Source organism: Centruroides vittatus, unplaced genomic scaffold (assembly GCF_030686945.1).
Source record: "Centruroides vittatus isolate TY-2023 unplaced genomic scaffold, ASM3068694v2 contig_1891, whole genome shotgun sequence".
In the NCBI taxonomy this organism is placed as follows: Eukaryota; Metazoa; Arthropoda; class Arachnida; order Scorpiones; family Buthidae; genus Centruroides; species Centruroides vittatus.
The window spans coordinates 13,256-32,638 of NW_027121163.1; the positions used below are offsets into that span (position 1 = coordinate 13,256).

Consider the following 19,383-nt stretch of genomic DNA (forward strand, 5'->3'; position numbering starts at 1 on the left):
AGAAGACGGTGTTCAAAAGTGACACTGCATAACCAAATGTTATCTAGAAGTATATGCAGCATAGGAAGCGGTGGGAATGAGCATAAAGATTAAGGTAAAGACTATTGAATGCCTTGACACTGGAACACTGTCTATTGAAAACTGGTCATATTTGGGTATTAGATACATGGAAAAAATCTGAAAAACTTCACGTGGATATCCGATGTTCAGAGCAATACGTTAGCGTATTGCTCTGCGGTATCCGGGTTCAAATCCAGGATATTTTGGGTCCAGTCCTTTACCACCTTCCATCCATTGTAGATCAGGCCGAACCCACGACAAGTCTAGTAAAAAGACCATCTTAGTGGTCACAGGGAGGAAAGAGTTAAAAACAAAAAAACTTCCCTAACTCGTCGGAAGTTAGAGTTTTATATTATATATATGAAAATCCGTATTTTATTATCAAAAAATGAAAATAATGTATTATTTTTATATTATTAATAATTAAATTACTTATTTTTTAAACTAAATTTTAAAAATTTGTTTAATATCTTTTCTACCGAGAGGTGGCGCTGTACGAGAATAATTCTAAATACGATCACATGACAGTTCGACCGAGGGAGGAGGAAGTAGTTCAAATATGAGATTGTTTATTAAATGTGGTCGAAGATGATCGGTGATGTCAAACGCGGCGCGTACAAATTTTTGTTTGCTTTAGTGACATTCAATATATTGATATGGCTTTCAGTTTTTCTCTACGGGATGTTTTATTACCTTTACATACCCGCAGTCGCTCACTTTCGCCCAGTTTACTTCCATTTTGAGTAAGTTTTCTCCCGAAATTTCCTTAAATATGAAATAAATGAATTCGCGTGATTATTTGCGGGAAAATCTTCCAGTTGGAAGCACGTGTTTAAGAATTGTGCATTTACTGAAATTGACATAAAAAGAGTTATTGCATCTAAGCACGTGTACTTCGTTGGTATTAACATAATTAGTATTAACCAGGATAGAATACTTTCCAGGAAGAAAAATTCTCTAAAAATATTTAGCATTGATAGAGAATATAAAAACATTTTTTCGTAATTAATTTTTCAGTTATCTTCTTATTCTTTCCGGTAATTGTATAATTAAACTCAATTACTGTTATTTATTATGTGGCATGTGACTTGTTCCTTCAAGGTTTTTCCTTAGAGTAGGAATAGTGGAAAGATACCGTTCTTTCGGATCTATGTCAGAGTGTATAGGGGGTAAGTCCAGTCCCTTGACTTTTAGGGGGTATGATACAAAGTGTTTAACTGTTAAATAAGCAATAGAACATAGAATTGTATAGAAATTCCTTATTAAAGTTAAAAAAATAACTGGAACTGATAACTTTTTCGCATTTTCTACGAATTTGTCGAGATGCGCGAGGTATTTTAAATGTGCAACTTGTAAAATGCATCTGGTTGCAGTCTTTTATTATGGGATTTTCTAAACGAATAAGGACCGTACGGTATTAGGGTGGGACTGTGCAGACGCGAGCAAGCGAGAATATGTGGCGTGACGTGATAAATATCAAAACCTGTCAGATATGTGCAAGAACCAGAAATTCGCTCTCGACGGTGTTATTTCTTGCTTCTCGCTTGTGCATGGTTTTCCATTGCGAAAACTAAATCGCTCGCAACCTCTCGTTCGCTCTAAATTCGTGTCTGCATAATCACACTCTTAGAGAGACAAGCTATAAAGATAAAATTATTAACTGTTTAAAATTTATTTTTAAAAAGGGCCATGAAAATATCTGAAGCATAAGACTTCCAAAAAGTTAATCATCTCATCATCTTTTGAAAATGATTTGTTGAAACACATTTTATAAAATGACAGAAAAATTTCTGCAATTATAATTTTATAGAAATGTGAGGAAAGAAGACTACACGAGCCTTCGATGCCAGCCGTATACCGTATTTTACGGACTATAAGACGTACTTTTATCTTCGAAAAATTGCCTCCAAAATTCAGGTGCGTCTTATAGTCCGTAGCGTCTTCTAGGTATTTTTTTTTTTTAAATTGCTTAAAAATTAAGGTGCGTCTTATAGTCTGTAGCGTCTTATAGTCCGTAAAATACGGTAATTTTAAATCGGTACTGATGAATTTTTGAGGCAGAGTATTAAGGAATGCCTCTTCTATAAGACTTCAAAAATGAAATGAGGTTTCATTCATATTTAAAAAATAGGGGTTTATGACTGTTTTCAATATACAATAGGTTCAAAGTTACTATGTTTATGCTTCTTGACATGGCTTAGCACACCTAATGGAATATAGGAATCAAAAATAAAAACAGCATTGCATGCACATAATGGAAAATAGGCACAAAAAATGAACAGAACACAAGAACGAAGCAATTGCCATTGATTGCTTTGTTCTTGTGTTTCGTTTGTTTGCTACTTGAATCACCTCTATGTCAACAAGTGCAAGGGTTGTTTCTCTGTGGCCAGCAAGTGCAAAGTTTACTTGTCCGTGACTGTCGGATGTAAGGATTGCTTCTTTCGTTCCAGCTCTGCTCTAATTTGCAATACGATAAAATTGCATAATGTCCTAGTTATAAAACTATGGATCAAGTTTTTAACAGATGTTAACTCTTCCAACAATCTAAATAACTGGATATACTTAAATTAAGCACCAAAAAATTCAACAGGAAAATGTAAAGAAATGACACTAGCAAACATTTTCTCTCCCATTTATTTGCATATTTTATTGCACTTGTGTTCTTATATCTTTTACATTTTTTTAATATTTGAGAGTTAGATACTAATTAATTTAGTGTAAGTTTGTCTTGGGAATGGTGCACTAGTATAAATCATACGAGACAACGGACAAAGAACAATTATCTATTGTGATGTCGTCACGATGCCGGGCTGCAATTTTTAATTAATTTAATTTAAAATATATGCTTTTCATCTTCAATTAGTAGTGACATGCCCCTGTACATCGTACTTTTCCTCTAACCATAGAGTTGTGCCAGTCATCTATTAATTGAAATAACGTGATTTCCAGTTTGCATCGGAAGTTCGTATATAGTTAATCGGGCCTCCTGCCCCTATGGTTTCCATATCTGGTCTCGGATGTCATCAAGCTAACTCTGTTCTTGAGATTAAGGAAAGACGGATGGACGACAATCGGAATTTATAGGTCTACAATTTTTAAAATTACAGCCAAATTATTTTGTTGTCATTAAACAATGTCTTACAGATGTTTTACGCCACTGCAGATATATGCCTGCCAGGTCACTAACTGCTGTTTCAGAGAACTTAACACAATTTATAATTATGTGAATTTAAGTTAAGTTTATGTTTTTTGTAAATATTCTTGCTTTCTTGTCTGGATTAATACTTTTTGATTTAGCACACGACTGGCTAATTGTACGGACTTATCACACCTTGTAGATTAATTGATGAAAAGTCTACAATTAGCCAGTGCTGGACGACATCAAGAAGGTTATTTTTATTGAAATATCACATTATGAATCAATCACATTTTGTTTAAAATAAATGTGGTATAAGAGTTTTTGTTATACACAAACACAGTTTCTCATTTAATAATTGGTTTATCTCTTCACTATAACTACATCATCAGATTGAGATTAATTTATAACAGTAAGGTAATATAATGCAATATCTAGCATTATTATTTGCTTTTCTCTGACTTAAGATAGACTCCATTATCTTTAAAATATCTGAAAAAGCTAATAAAAAATGATTTAGACTTTAACTTGCAAACATCATGTAGAATATACAATGTAGTCATTAGTCAATATTGTCACAAATCTGTGGATCTTTTGTATATATTCATATGAAATACACTTGATTCTTTGAGACATTTTGCTGTTACAAGGAAAAAGACAGGCTTATAATTTATAAAATATTGTGTAATAAAGAAAGACAAAGCATTATAATGTTTTTATAGCTCAATTTTTTAAATTCTTTACTTGTTTGTTAGAGGTTGTGGCACAATGTGACATTAAAATACTTAGTACATGATATCAATATAAAGACAATTTGTGAATGATAAATTGTTGTTGTTATCAATGATAAATGATTGTATATGTTTAATTTATCAGTAATAATTTGTTTCTATTCTAGATTCATATGGCTGAGATTGATGATTGATGACTATTAACTATATCCATCAGTCTCAGTCACAACTGATGCATCAGTGAACAATTTAATAAGCTTTTACTGGAAAGTCTAGCAATCTAAGAAGATGGTGGAGCAAATCAGATGTGCTATATTGACATTTGCAGACTTATTTTGTCAAAACAACTTCGGGTTAATACAGACGAGTAGTAAAATCGGTGTTAATAATATAACCGTAGAGGCGGTCAAATTGCCGTATCGACGCTTATCGTATCCGCAGCCTCACCAGTGCAAATTGCATCAGTCACTGTGCGAATGAACTCGTCGGTTATTATCAGAGTGCATTTTAGTACATTGTGTTCACCACTGCACTGTTCGATGCATACTGGAATGTACCCGTTGTTTAGTTATAGCATAATATCCACATCTTACACCAATAACCAAGCAAATTCCATAGATTCTTGTCAGTGGAGTCCTGCTCAGTGGAGAAGGTGAAAGATTTATTGTGTTAGTTGATATGGAGCCAAAAGCATTTGACAGATTTAGAAGTATGGCCATATTAAAGCTGTATTAATTTGTAGATTTGTACCTATTCATTTCTCAAAAATGACCATTTGGAAAATCATAAATCATTAGAACAAAATAGCACTTAACAGACTGTGAATGGCTAAGATGGTTAAGGTATAAAGAGGATCCAGGCTCAAATTTGGGCAAGCAGCCTCTGGAATTTTTTGTGGTTCATCTGTATCAGGCGTGTTGGACATCATCCCTTGCCACTGAGCTGCCTCCATTATGGGTCTGGCCAAAACTGTAATGGGTATGTTTAAAAAGATCCTCTTAGCATCCATAGAGTGGAATAAGCCAAATAATAAATAAATAGAAATGTAATGGGTTTACTTTTCATGAAAACAAAAATGGTTAATGTTACCTTAGGTAGCCAAGATGGCGGCTCATCTCTAATTCCAGCAAGGAAACGGTGGGACGCACATTCTAACCTAACCTAACCTATTCTAATAAATTACCATAATTATTAGCAACCAAATTATTAGAATAGGTTAGGTTAGAACGTGCATCTCACTGTTTCCTTGCTGGAATTAGATACGAGCTGCCATCTTGGCTACCTAAGGTAACATTAACCACAAAAATAAACACCTTTTTATTTTTAAGTTTTTTCCTATTCATTGAACTTTATAACACCATAAGTCCATATAATTATACAGTAAACTAAGTCCAAAACTATAAATTAATCATAATTAACTCAAAATACATTTAAATTCAGTAACAAAAACAAATTTAATAAGTGAACTAACATTTCTGATCTTATTTAAAACAGATCTTATTTAGATAAAACAGAAAACAACTTTAAAAATACAATCAAACAATTTGAATCTTATTATGTATTGCATGCGCAAGGGTTGTGTTTCTGGATTTAGATGATTTTTGCATTAATGAATATAAATCAATTAAATTATAATGCTTAACTTTGCTAATTAATTCAATTAGCGAAGTAAGTGACCAATATGGCTACATCTTCAAAGTTAGATGAATAGACGGATGTCTGGATAGCGTACTTGCACAATAGGAAGGAATTGTGGGTTGCGTCCCTGCTTTGGATCGATCATTTCTTCTAGAATACTCTAAATTAAACATGCAGAGACTTTTGAAGAATCACTTCTATATAAGACCAAATGGAAAGGAATATCAAATGAAGGATAAATGTAAAAAGTAATGTGAGCCCACGGATCTGAGGGCGAGCGTTTTCCTTTTTTCCATGCAAATTTTCGCAGTTTGTAATTTAATTTCTTAACGCAATTGTTATAAAAAAACATTGCACTAGAAAGGATCGAATGACGTTCTCAGTAAACAGACAGATGGGAATTTTAACAACAAGGTGTCAAAAAGAAAACATCTGATTGCAAAAGCAGGACAGCTACAATTAAGCGTCATCGAAGTCATCGAAAGAGACTTATGTTACCGCACCCGGGAATCGACCTTTGACTCCGTCAACAGTCGATCACACCATCATTTTCCCAGGCGAAGAGCATAAAAGATGGAGACGCCGAAGTTCCGGGTGTTCGGCCCAGACAATGGCGAAAGAAAGGCGATGTCTCATAGAAGATATTAGTTAGTGCCCAGAAGTAGTCGACGACGAGGTGCCAACTTCGGCGGATCTCCGTAAACGGACGTCCTCGGCCCAGACAAGTCTCGGACACGAAGACTCACCAGTGACTCATCAGTAAGTCATATCCTCGACTAACAAATATTGAGGTATAATTAGATTATTGTAAACTCTCTCTCTGTGAGCTTAGCATCAGAATTAGGTCAATAGGTCAAGCATGCGCCTTGCGAGCAAAGCAGAACTTTTGTCACTCCACTCGATAGAAGTATACGTAACTGCATCTAATCACATATTTCGTAGAAATTAGCCGAATTGGTAGAATTGTACATATCATAGGTTTACCAGTCACAAATGTGTTAATTTACTTTTTGATGATTTGATAAAAAGCAATGTATATTATTAAAGTTGCTAGGAATTATTCAAAATGCAAATTTTTCTTCTAATTTATCTTTAGAGTTGAGGGGACAATCTCAGTAGGTTCTTTATACTTGAAATATTGTATTGCAGGATTGATCGCTTGGGTAACTAATTGGTACACAGTTGTCCCATTGTGGGTGAAGAGTTGTTACATATTACTATATCAGTGATTGAAGTTTCTGTCTGTAAGGTTTGTCAATGCCTTTACAACTATTATTGGCTTTAGTGGGATTCCTCGTAAACGAGTCGTACTGTCGATTTCTGCCTTTTACTTTGTATTTCTCACCTTTCCTGTCAAGGTTAGTTTGTTCATTTCAGGTAAAACTTTGAACGAATAATCCATATAGCAGTTAATATTTTTTACATGAAACATTCAAAAATGAAACCATTGCAAGTTAATAGTTCAGTAAATAATTCAAACTATCATTTGGGAAGTAAATGAATTGTTGTGTGTTGATCAGAGTGACAAGGAAGAATATAATTTGGAGAAGGGAGAGAGGGGAAAAAAAATTAAAGTGCTCAAATATTCTGCAGATCTACAATGAATTTATGGGTTGAGTGGACCTGATAGACAAGAAAAAGGTAACTTTTGAAATGGATGGGAAATCTAAAGTATTATTTCAACCTTTCATTGATCTTGATATTTCTGTGAAAAATGCCTTCATTGTTTGATAAATACTTAATCTAAGTTCAAAAATGAAGTCCATTGACTTTGGGAGATCTCTTGCATGAAGATTTATGAGAATCTTTTCAAGCAAGAAGCATGCTTTCCACATTTACACCTCAAAAAACGGAAGGAAGAAGATCGACACGAAAAGAGTTACCACTTACCAGACACAACATGCATGAAAAAATTATTCGAACATTGCTCCCAAAGGAACATTGACAACTTTTATTCATAATCTTGACTTAATTTGTATGGATAAGTTTAAAAACAGTGATAAACGTACAGTTAAATGATGCCTACATATAAGCGATTGCATAAAGTGAACACTTTGTATGTGAAAACTTTTCACTCAATTGTCATTATTATTATTATTAAATTTTTAATTATGTTATGAGTAATTACTGATTAAAAGGGTAATTATTAATATAATGCTGTGTACATATAATTTCAGCTCTTTATGTTCCAATGGCACGTGCAACTTTCCTGTGGCTAATGTTACGCTGGTTAAAAGAGGCCAAGATCAAGTATGTATATATTATAATCTCTAAAATTAAAGTAATTTATAACTTAAATAAATTGTTCATCCAAATTTCTTATTTATTGAATTAATACTTTAAAAATTTTTGTTCGACAAACATAAATTGCCAGCCAAATGGTTACGGCATCGGTCTAGCACTTTGGGAAACTCGGGTTCAAATCTGGGCAGTCTCGGAACCCCAGAAAGTTTTTTGGGACGGTCTGTCTCGGATATGTTGTGTCTCGTTCCCGACCACCCTTAACGCCCCATTCTGGGCTTGGTTGGATCCACATTGAACACAGAAAAAGGTCTTCTTAATGCCTACAGGGTGTAAAGAGTAAAAAGATTTACAGATGTCTAACTGAATAATTTAAATTCTAACTCCATATTAACTAGCATTCAGCAGTTGTCCATTTTTAAACATTTGAGTGGTATTTGGAGTACGTGGATACCTTCCATGTCTTTTTTTTTCTTTTTACATAATTGTTTATATCAGATCGGCAACATAACATTCACTTGTAAGAAGTAGCATGAGGAGTTTGCAACATTGTAAGTCAGACTTTGAGAAGCAATAAACTAGCTGAACTAACTACTGTCCAACTACGAAACATGTAAAACTCCAAATAAATGAAAAATAAACTCGCAGACAATTTTTTATAAGTTGACATTTGATTGTTTTTGTAATTATGTGAACAGGACTGTCAGTTATTCACAAACTGCTTATAGATTCTATAGGAAAAACTTCTAAGTGTGCAGCCTTTCCTCAAATAGCTTTTTGTGTGTACACAAAACTCCCAATTATATAACCACGTTAACTGGTCGAGTGTGGACGGAAAAAACAGATAATTCAAATCATCCCTCTGAAGTATATAAAACCAACTTATACGGAGGTTTAAGCGAACAGCTGTACAGCTAGACTTTGTTTATAACACAGTGCAAAAGTGTGACTTTTTTCCTACCTTTATTCTATCAATAAATTTCTAAAGTTTCATTTGTAAATTGAGGTCGACTTCTGAGGATATTTTAGACTGTTTCTTAGGAAGTCAGCTGAACTTGAAAACCTACTGTTTGTACACTGATGTGTCTACAACTTTCCAGGGCCGTGCGGTAGGTTTTTTCAGTTTGATGCAAGTCTTCGAAATGCTGCTTATCCCATTCTTTAAATTCTTCTTTTGCCGCCTGATGCGGCACTTCTTTGCATCACCGCACGATAGGGCCTAGCAACTTCCCATTCGTTACACTGTCCATTGACAAGACGGGCAAAATAATTTGACAATGCACAGATAAACATGTCTTTCTTTTACACATACAGAGTCTGTGAACTTGTGATTCAGTAAAATGTATGTAAGCTGCAGACTAGGCACAGGTGATCTGTAATATTTTTGCGCAAACTCACCTTAATTTTAATAAGTTTATTAATTTATGTAACTTTCCACTATGAAAATTCTGTTCTGTAGTGTAAGGTACGTACAGTTATGATAATTTATTTTAAGCAAATTGTGACTTCGTACGAAGCGTAAAGAATAGTGGAATGGTAGAATCAACGAAGCAGTTCAAGATTTATGTCAGATGTTTAATTGTTTATTATTTTGTATATTTCATTGGTTCTTGTTTTGCCTATTATTTTATGGTTTGTTTTTTATCCTGCTATGCAGTCATACTTTTAAATAAACGATTAAAATTTCGAAATGTTCTTGAATGCCTTTCGACATTTTTTTTTCCAGTTCTGCAGGATTTGATAATAGGCTGTGCAATCTCAAAAACATTCGATTTGTAACAAATCGTGGAGGAGAAGTTTCATGTTTACATTTTGATTAAATTTCTTAATTTTGTATGCTTTAAATATAAAATATATCTACAATAATTGTTTATTTTCCATTTTTTGAAAATTTAGCTTCTCAGTAGAGGTCAGTCGTACATCATTGTACTCGACTTAGAAATGCCAGAGTCGGAAACGAATCAAAATATAGGTATGCCAGGTAAAAATAAAATGGTGAAGTTTGAATAATTTGGCAAAACAATTCGAAAATTTAAGCCACTTGTTTTTCAGGAATGTTCATGGTTAAGTTAGACATGCTGGCAAGAAATGGCGAGATGGTCAAAACTTCTTGCAGAGCAGTAAGTAGTTAATACATAATTTTATGTTTTTAAATTAAATTATATAATGAAAAATACAGGGTGTTCCCCTTTAACGACCCTACTTTCAAACTGTTCTGTAAAATCCATTAGTTCAGATGTGTGAATGAAATTTGTCAGAGAACGTCGGTTTTGTGTGCATACGCTCGAAAGGACTTCTCCTGCCTCGCAGTGAAATCCAGTCCTGCACTGCCGCACGGCCTAGATTTCCGGAGCTCCGTTTCTCCGTCCACTTGATCGTTTGATGTCGTCTTTTCGAGCTGTGTTTCTTTGTTGGCATGTCGAGGATCGTGTGTATGCTACGAAAGTGCCAGATGCGAGCCCCGTGTACAAGAATTGCACTTGGCATTAACGGCCAAAATCCTGTTTCGGACTGGATATCGTCGGGAGGATATGTCGAAATGTACTAATTTAATATAGTAACAAGTTTACAATTCTGTATTGTAAATGACATTGATTTCACCAAATTACATGACTCAAACTTTCAACTTGAAACTTGCATGTAGACATCATTACTGTATGTAATTTTCATTGTTCAGTTTAGTGACAATTTATGAAACAATCAAATGCAGCACTAAACTAGGGTTTGGGTATTATAACTGCATTTTTTTTGTTAGAAATATTAAATTTGATAGATAATTATATTAAAGCTGAGTTCACACTGCCAATGACGATGACAAAAACTGATGTTTTTATCGTTTGTCTTAGTCATTTCAAAGTTAGCCAAAATTCGACATTTGTCGTCGTCTTAACTGAATTGGCCAATCAATGCGAACGTCCCACAATTCTTTGAATAAGATGGAGGAACCCGCTAATCTCTCGTGTCAAAGAAAGAGGCCTTAAAAAGCTTAATAAATGGTCTAAAGCAGCATTTCTCGACCGGCGCCGGTCCGCGGAGATTCTCGACTGGTCTGTGGAGAATTTTTACCACTGCGTTAAAAAGTTTGGTAAAAGGTAAAAAATAATAATAATGATATATTTAATAACTATTCTGAGTTTGTTACTTTGCAGCAAGATATAAATTTATTAAAATTAAATACTGTGTAATCAATAAGCAACATGTACAATCTTTTAGTTTCAAAAAATTTAACAAAAGTAATAAATTCTTCTGTGGAAGTCAAAGAATTAACATTTTTCTCTGCATATCCAAGTTTGAAAGACAGGTGAGTCCATTCTAAAAGTGTAGAGAGCATGCTAAACGTAATGTACTGTACATTGTACATGCTGTAAGATGAAAAGTAATGAACAGTGCGAACGCTTTGGCGATGAAAGAAAATGACAAAAGACAAACCGTTATCATTTAGTATCAGTGGTCGTCGTCGTCAGCATTGTGAATGCAGTCTAAGATTCAGTCAAAATTGGAATACATTTACTTTGACATGTTTACATTCATTAGTTGATTTCACAAGTGAAACAAATTTTTTATGACGACAATGACTTTAAATTGTGTTCCTAATATTCACAAAGGGAGGCTCAAACATTTCGTGGATTTTGATCACCCCTCGTTGTTATTCTGGGGCGCTCACACTAAAAGGTATCTTCCGTAAACCTGTAGGTTTCGCTTTTGTATTTTATTAAAGAAAATCATAATGTTAAGTTGTGCTTTTGTATCTGGGGAATTGGTACATAATGCAAAAACAAATAATTTTCATGTATGTATGTAAACGTGAAAAGTAGTTGCTTTTTCATTACGTACTTGTCTTTTCAATGTCTACCAATACTCCAGTTCCAAAAGTAAATCAAGGAGAAAATCATGGTTTTCTTGAAGAAGAAGCAGAACAGCTTTACAAGGAGTACTTTTTAGTGCTCCAGAATAACCAAGCAAACGCGGATCCAAATCTATGAAATACATTTCCCAGCCTTCCTTTGTAAATAAGAGTGTAGAACAGATATATACAATTTAAAAATTAAAAGATTTGAAAGTAGAAATTCTATAAAAGTTTGCAATTTCTAAATTTTATCATTAATTTCAGGGAGTTCTTCATTTTAAATCTCACCTACATCGCATAATACGAACATTGTTTTTTGCTCCATTACTACTTTCTGGAACGGTCGAAGAGAAACAGTTGGTATCAGTTTCGTTATTTGAACATTATGAGGAAGATCCAGTAAGTATAAACTGCATTTATATGCAGTAATGTTGTTTATTTATTCTTATATATAGTAAATTCTTAGTGTTACATACGGACGTGTTTTTTCTTGTAGACTCGACCGGCTTTTACATCTCGTATCGAAATTCAAAGCCATTCCATTGAGATTTATGCAGCAACTCTTAGAATTCATGCTGAATTCACTGGTTTAAGGTAATTATTACATCTAACAGATTAAAATAAAATTGAATATTGACTGTAATTTTGTAAATTTTTTTCAGATATTTTATGTACTATTGGCCCATATTTTCTGCAGTTTTAGGTATTGGAACAAATTTTTTCTTTTTGGCAATGATATCCTTATTTTCTTGGTTCCGTTTCTTACTTTCAAAAGGAAACGATTCCATGTTGATGCTTGACGTCACAGAAACGCCCGCTATACTAGAGATAAGAAGAATTCAGGCAATGGAAAGATTGCAAAAGGAGCGCAAACTTTCTGGTAATTTTATTTATTTTATATAGCTTAATTAATGTATATTATATATTGTAACTTGATTATAATATGACTTTTCATACATACGAGGTGCGACAATTTAATTTCCAGAATGGCCGCATATTGTCACCCGTGACATAATTATATTGAAATGACACACATATTTGTATTCCAGCATGTTTGAACTAATACTTATATAAATTTCAAGATGATAGAGCTAGTTGTTAATTAGCTATTGTAATTAACAGTATTTATCAGCCACAGCCACAAGTGATGCACTGGTGAACAGTTAAAAATGCTGGAACAACTGTCAATGTGGCATAAGCTAATAGCATCGTGTGCACGAATCTAACGAGCATTGGTTTCTGTGCCGACAATCTCATCCGTGAATGGCAGAACACTCTGTTGCATCACGATTCACCAGTGTGCTATCTGACGCATACTGGAATGTGCCGTTTTTATTTTGGAGTGAAAATTGAGTCAATTTTGATTATATGGTAGACTCGCTTTGCTGCAACCTTTACCAAACCTGTCAAAAGTTAACATTATATTAAGGATGGTCTTTATATCAAATTTATCAATTATTTTTGCAGGAAGACAACTGAGTACATTATATGTGTATGAAGCAGTTGTAGGCACAGATGTGTATTATGTAATTAGTTTCTGGAATAAATTAGATGCCCTTTATCGGAATGAATAGCTCAGAAGTTAGCTACGTCGTCACAAGTTGCAACTGGAGCTAAGCTTCTGTAGTGTTAAATGCATTAATTTTATTTCAATATGTCTAATTACTAATTATGATAACGTAATTCATTGAACACTTAGTTAAAGCAATATATTAATGAAGTTATATCAAAAACTTTCTTTTCTTTTTGAATATATTAGGAACATCAGAATCAGGAAATATAAATACCTCAGATATGGCTTCTGAAATTGAAACCATTGGTGCACATGATACTACTGAGACAAGTTTAGGTAAGTTTATACTTAACATTTCCGATGTTAATATGAGTTCATTAGTAATAAATGAGCAATTTTAATTAAAGTTAACTGTTACTTTTTCTTTATGTTTGAGCTTTCTTTTGTTGTTTTTTATTATTATTAATAGCTGTTATGGGACAGTACTAGACCAAATTTATACTACAGTTTATTAGTGCTGTCCTTGCAAAACTAGGAGGGTGGATCAAATATTTTTTTAGACGTTTATTGATTAATAATGTACACAAGTGAAAACTTTAGTTCTTCTCTACATAGCCTCCTGCAACTCTACACACTTTTGCCAATGATTTGGAAGCTTCAATATCCCTCTCTCATAAAGAGATTGAGGGCAAGTTATGAGCCAATTGCGCACATGCTCCTCAACTTCTTCATTGCTTGCAAATCGTTTTCCTCCAAATGATTCCTTCAGGGGTGTGAACAAAAAATAATCACAGGGACAAGTCTGGACTATAAGGAGGGTGTTCGAGGATTTCCCAGCCCATTTCTTCCAATTTATTCCTTGTCAAGAATGCGGTGTGAGGCCAACAACCTAGGAACCCATCGGGCACTAATTTTTGTGAAGCCAAGATGATCAGTGATAACAGATTGAACACTCCCATAACTGATACCCACTTTTGATGAGATTTCTTCAACAGTTAACCGGTGATTATAAGCTCTTGAATAGCACGGATGTTGTCATCTGTAAGGCTTGTCCTTGTGTGTCAATCGTGACCTTAGTTTTTGACACGTTCTCGCTCACTCTTAAATTCTCTGGCCCACGTATACAGACGATTCTGAGACAGTGTACTGTCTCCAAACTGTGCCTTCAATTGACTAAAAATTTCTGAGGGTTTAACACCCTCGTTAGTTAAAAACTTTATGATGATGCATTGTGCAACAGACGAATGTACCTTTTGCTCGGTCATGGCTGTACTGACGACAGAACCGAGCACACTCGTTAACCAAGCCAGTTCCCCCACTCCTCACAAACCAAACACCAACTGCCCTCAACATCATCTAGCTAGAAACTGCGTGTTAAACAGAATCGCAAAATTACCATTTATATTCGATCCACCCTTGTATGTTTTATATAACTTTTCATTTCTGCTTTCTCCATCCCTCAAGTGACAATTAATGAGCCACAAATAAACCCGAAATGCCAAACAAATGAGTGTCGTAAATCCGAGTTAAGTAAAAATCAATGAATTGGAGTGGTGCTGAACTAGGATTCACTTGAGTACTGTTCCACAACATAACTATTAACAATGTCATTGAATGATCTAAAGAACGTCGAATTATTGTGTGTATAGAGAAAACAATTTGGTTTCTCCAAGTCAAAATTATTTTCCTGGATATTTTGTTATCTGCAGATTTCAGCTTTTCTTCTCTTTCCCTTGCTATGTCTTTTTGTACTTTCTTATTTTTATTAAATGTTTTTTAGAAATTGCCTCCCAGTTAAAATAAAAGACACACACAAATGTGAGAAGTTAAAGGTTCTTTCTCAGATATTTTATCAGAGCATTCCAAACATTTAAGTATAACTCCAGATGCTGTCCAGATTTGAGTGATATGCCTTATTACTTTTTAATTAATTTTCTGATACAGAAGTCTTCTTTTGATATCTAAATTAGAAGTTTTGATGAGTATTAAATTGCAGATCAATTTTTACAGAACAGTTATATTTTCATAATTGTTTACATCTTGGATATATTTGTTTTGATACGAATTGTTTTATACGAGGGTAGGCTGAAAAGTAATGCACGCATGCTTGTAGAACATGAACAAGCACAAATAGCAAGATCGAGCAAAAAGTACATTAAAGTACAATTCTTAAGCTTAAAAATCATATATTTATTTTTCGACTTAGTCGCCGTTAAGGCTAACGCATTTCTCCCAACGTGTAACAAGTTTTTTCATTCTGTCCCTGAAAAATTCTTCCGACTTTTCTCGAATCCAGGACTTGACAGCTGCCTTCACCTCATCGTCCGAGGTGTAATGATTACCCTTGAGGTCTCTCTTGAGTAGAGTAAAAAAAATAAAAATTACAAGGCGCACAATCGGGGGAATAAGGAGCAATGTTTACTCTAGACTGTGCGGGCGCACACTGCTCAAATTGTTGCCACGCACCAGGATTTATGTGCCGCGCAGGCGAGCATGCACACTGATTTGAATCGATGTTTACTTATTTCTCACTCTGTCTGCAACATGATTATTGCTACATATATTTCGATTAAATACATTAGATCATTGACAAAAGATATTTTGTGCGGAAGTATATTTTAAAATGAATTTTAATCTCTACTTTATAATTAATTATTTTAATTTTTATAGGAAAAAATAAGATTTTGTATATATATGCTCAGAAAAATTTTTTGGTCAGAATCTGCTCAGCAAAAATTTTTTTTGCTCAGAAAAGTATATTTTCTGCTTATCTACCAAAAAAATTAGAGGGAATGTTGATAAGGAGGGTGTGGAATCGGTTCAAACTTCGGGTTTCGCAGATCCTCTCCACTTGCATGCAAGGTGTGTGGATGAGCATTGTCATGTTGTAAGATTATTGGCGTCAGGCTGCCTCTAACATGACAAATAATCACTTGGCATCAATAATCTTGCAACATGACAACACTCATCCACATAACTCATGTGCAACTGGAGAGGCTCTGCGAAACCTGAAGTTTGAACCGATTCCACACCCTTCTTATTTCCCTGACCTTGCGCCTTGTGATTTTTATTTTTTTCCTCTACTCAAGAGAGTCCTCAAGGGTAATCATTGAACCTCGGACGATGAGGTAAAGGCAGCTGTCAAGTCCTGGATTCAAGAAAATTCAGTGATGGAATGAAAAAACTTGTTACACATTGGGAGAAATGTATGTCTTAATGGTGACTATGTTGAAAAATAAATATATGATTTTGAAGCTTAAGAATTGTACTTTAATGTACTTTTTGCTCGATCTTGCTATTTGTGTTTGTTCATGTTCTACAAGCATGCATACATTACTTTTCAGCCTACCCTTGTAGTTAATTATTGTGTTATTACATCAAGTCCTACGATGATGATTTACTTTGCAGTTCAGTCAGTGCTTGGCAACGCAACGGCTGCCGATCAAATGTATTCAATATGCCATTGGTGAAATTGTTATAAATCGTTTTTAATTTGCATAAATTTAAGCTTATGTTACTCTCGATAACATTCTGAATGAAAAATCATTCATTCGTGCAATTTTATTCTTACAGAATGTAAAATTAAGTAATAATAGTAAAATACTGTAGCTCTATGGGGAAACCCACACGAGCTTTGACCTATTGATCCACAAGTTTCACAAGCACCTCACTGATAATAAGAGAAGCTTAAGTTTAAAATTTGAGCTTTCTTGGAGTGTCTGCTGTGTCAGAAGAAGAAAAGAAAATACATATATGGTTTTTTGGCAATTTTTGCACTTTTCAATTGCTTATTTCAGCAATCCCTTCACAGAAAAACCCAAAAGTTTGAAAACTACCTTAGAAAACAAGCATGTTTTCAACAAGATACTTAGGCTTACTATAGGCATTTTTAGGAGATGGAAAAACTGACCCCCAAAAATCAGTCAGTCTGATTCCTGTACTTTTTTGCTTGGTGTAGAGTCACTGCCAAGATGCTCAATAAATTTTAAAATACATAATAATGACATTTTTTGAAAACGTTGTTTGAGCCACGTTGCTTAGAAAACAATAAAACTGCATATGCTGGTCAAGAACTTCTTTACTAAGCTTAATTCTATTCATAAAATTTTCTAGCCTGAAGTTATAGCAATAATCTGCCTGGAAACAATTTTGATGTGTAAAAAAGTCCTGTTCCTTGCCACCCAGCTGCTCCATTGTGGGCCTGGAAAAAGACTACTTAGTGTCCACAGGGTACACTATCAAAAATGAAAGTTTATCTATATATGATGATATGATATAGTTAGAACTTTAAATAAGCATTTAATTTGATTTATGCTCTGTTCAATTAAATTCTTAAATTGTTTCTGATTTGGCAACAAGGAGCAATATGAAGATCATTTGTTCTTCACCAGAGATTACCTATTCAAAAAGTGCATTGACAGCCAGATGGCTGAAGTAGTAAAATGTAAGTTCATTATTTTAGTGGGCCCGGAATTAAATCCGAGTGCAAACCTTCGGAAAACTTTTTTCGACAGTTCGTTCTGGAAACATTGGCTTCATCCTCACCTCCTAGTCACCCCCAGTGTTAGTAGGATTAAGAATTTCCTCATTGATTGTTTACTCTGTCTTCTAAGCATTAAGATGGCTTTTTAATGATACCAATATGGCCTATGTTGGGGCAGTTTAGGTGGGGAGGGATCCGTCCGGAAGAGATCACCCCTTAATAATCCCTGGAGTTCTTTGGTCCCCGATCCCCACAGCAGCCTCGGCCATCTAACATAGTTAATTATTAATGGATTAATGAGGAATTGTTACTTATGGGGAGTGTATTGTTATTACCTGTTTCTTTTGTGTGTGTGTGTGTGATTTAAAATCAGTCACGAGCAACCTGCAGCCCCAGAGCTTTGGTATTGTAATTTTATTTGCCTGTTTTCCCCCTTGCGTCATTATGCAACCCTAATTAAGCATATATTCGGGACAAAGTAGATCAATGAAAAGAATAAACCATATATTATCAATTTGTATCTCATCATATATGATTTTAGTACCTGGGGTACTGGAGGTTACAGGAGTATGTTGGTACTCTGCAAGCTTAAAGCCTGCATCCAGAAAAATTTGCTCGTCATTGATTTCAACTGTCACACATTTATCTTAAAAACTAAATTAGCTAAAAATGTATTTTAAAAAATATACAAAACTAATTTGTGTTATTTCAGAGGAGCAAATCAAATGCGAGATTGAAACTGGGAAAACCGAAACGGATTTAATTGGGATTAGAAAAAGAAAACCATAAATTTTGGTAGTAAGTGCGTGATATATTCTTAACTTTGGTTTTGTAAAATTTTAAAACTATTCTTTTTTTGAGAAGAAAACATTCAATTTTATTACAAATCTAAGATTTAGTAAAGCTACGTATTGGCAAATGATACTCCGTAAGCGGGACCAAAGCAAGTAATTTCTATACAATTTGATAACTGATAATAGTATTAAAGGTCATAATCGTCATTATCGGATGCACGAAACTAGTCATAGATTGTAAGAAATGATTCCTTTTTTATGTATTTTCTTATTTTGCAGTGATTTATATTGTAAAAAGAAAAAGCAGTATTTTATTTTTGTTATTTAATAATTCTTTTATAAAAGTTATTAATTATTATTGCTGTATATAAAGGACAGCTATTTATGTTTTTCATTATATTATACATTAAAAACGTTGTATTGCTGCCATAAACTTTTTGTTGAATGTCGTCGGCACGTGTAAGAAATCGGTTGGAAAATGCCTCCAATAAAACTATTGATTTGTTAAATCTGATTTTTGTTTATTTTAAACAATTTCTGCTCTGTTATATATTTTGTCTATTATTATACCTGGATCACCTTGTATTATACCTGTATAATACAAGGTGATCAATAAAGATTGTTTGTTTTCTCTGAATAAGGTTTTCCTCGGTTGCTAAAGCCATAACACCAGTGCAATATGTCCCGTTAATAGGCTAAGTTCTCGTATACAAAATATATAACAAATTGAAAATAAGGACATAGAGGCATATAACTTAATTTCTGCTCTGTTTGCAGCTCTCAGTTTGAATTTAACATTCTAAATTTCTGTGGTGTATTATGACTGATTAAAACTTTAATCTATACAGCCATAAGTATCGTGATAAAGGCTGAATAGGTTTAAAGCTGTCCATTTTTTTTTATTTGTGCATATGGAGACTTAATCAGGACCTCTAGA

At 34.0% G+C, this 19,383-nt stretch overlaps 1 protein-coding gene across 4 annotated transcripts; it reads left to right on the top strand.

The window, feature by feature from the left end:
- Positions 1–566: 566 nt before the first annotated feature.
- Positions 567–18,955, top strand: Seipin (lipid droplet biogenesis associated protein seipin). Of its 4 annotated transcripts, none has more exons than XM_067264405.1 (9): positions 567–803; positions 7,746–7,818; positions 9,706–9,790; positions 9,862–9,929; positions 11,921–12,055; positions 12,153–12,250; positions 12,319–12,536; positions 13,416–13,505; positions 18,365–18,955. In XM_067264405.1, exons 1-9 carry the CDS (start codon positions 637–639, stop codon positions 18,439–18,441), a joined length of 1,011 nt encoding a protein of 336 aa, XP_067120506.1. In that variant the 5' UTR covers positions 567–636; the 3' UTR covers positions 18,442–18,955. The 4 variants fall into 4 exon arrangements, with proteins under 4 accessions (XP_067120506.1, XP_067120508.1, XP_067120507.1 ...); XM_067264407.1 differs by having other exon boundaries at positions 13,425–13,505; XM_067264406.1 differs by having other exon boundaries at positions 9,706–9,781.
- The last annotated feature ends 428 nt before the right edge of the window (positions 18,956–19,383 follow it).

Bases quoted from the DNA above. Each gene is read 5' to 3' on its own strand.
- Seipin (XM_067264405.1), top strand. From the start codon at position 637: ATGTGGTCGAAGATGATCGGTGATGTCAAACGCGGCGCGTACAAATTT. The intron at 9,930-11,920 runs GTAAGTAGTTAA...CATTAATTTCAG, and splicing joins TCAAAACTTCTTGCAGAGCA to GGAGTTCTTCATTTTAAATC. The intron at 12,056-12,152 runs GTAAGTATAAAC...TTTTTCTTGTAG, and splicing joins AACATTATGAGGAAGATCCA to ACTCGACCGGCTTTTACATC.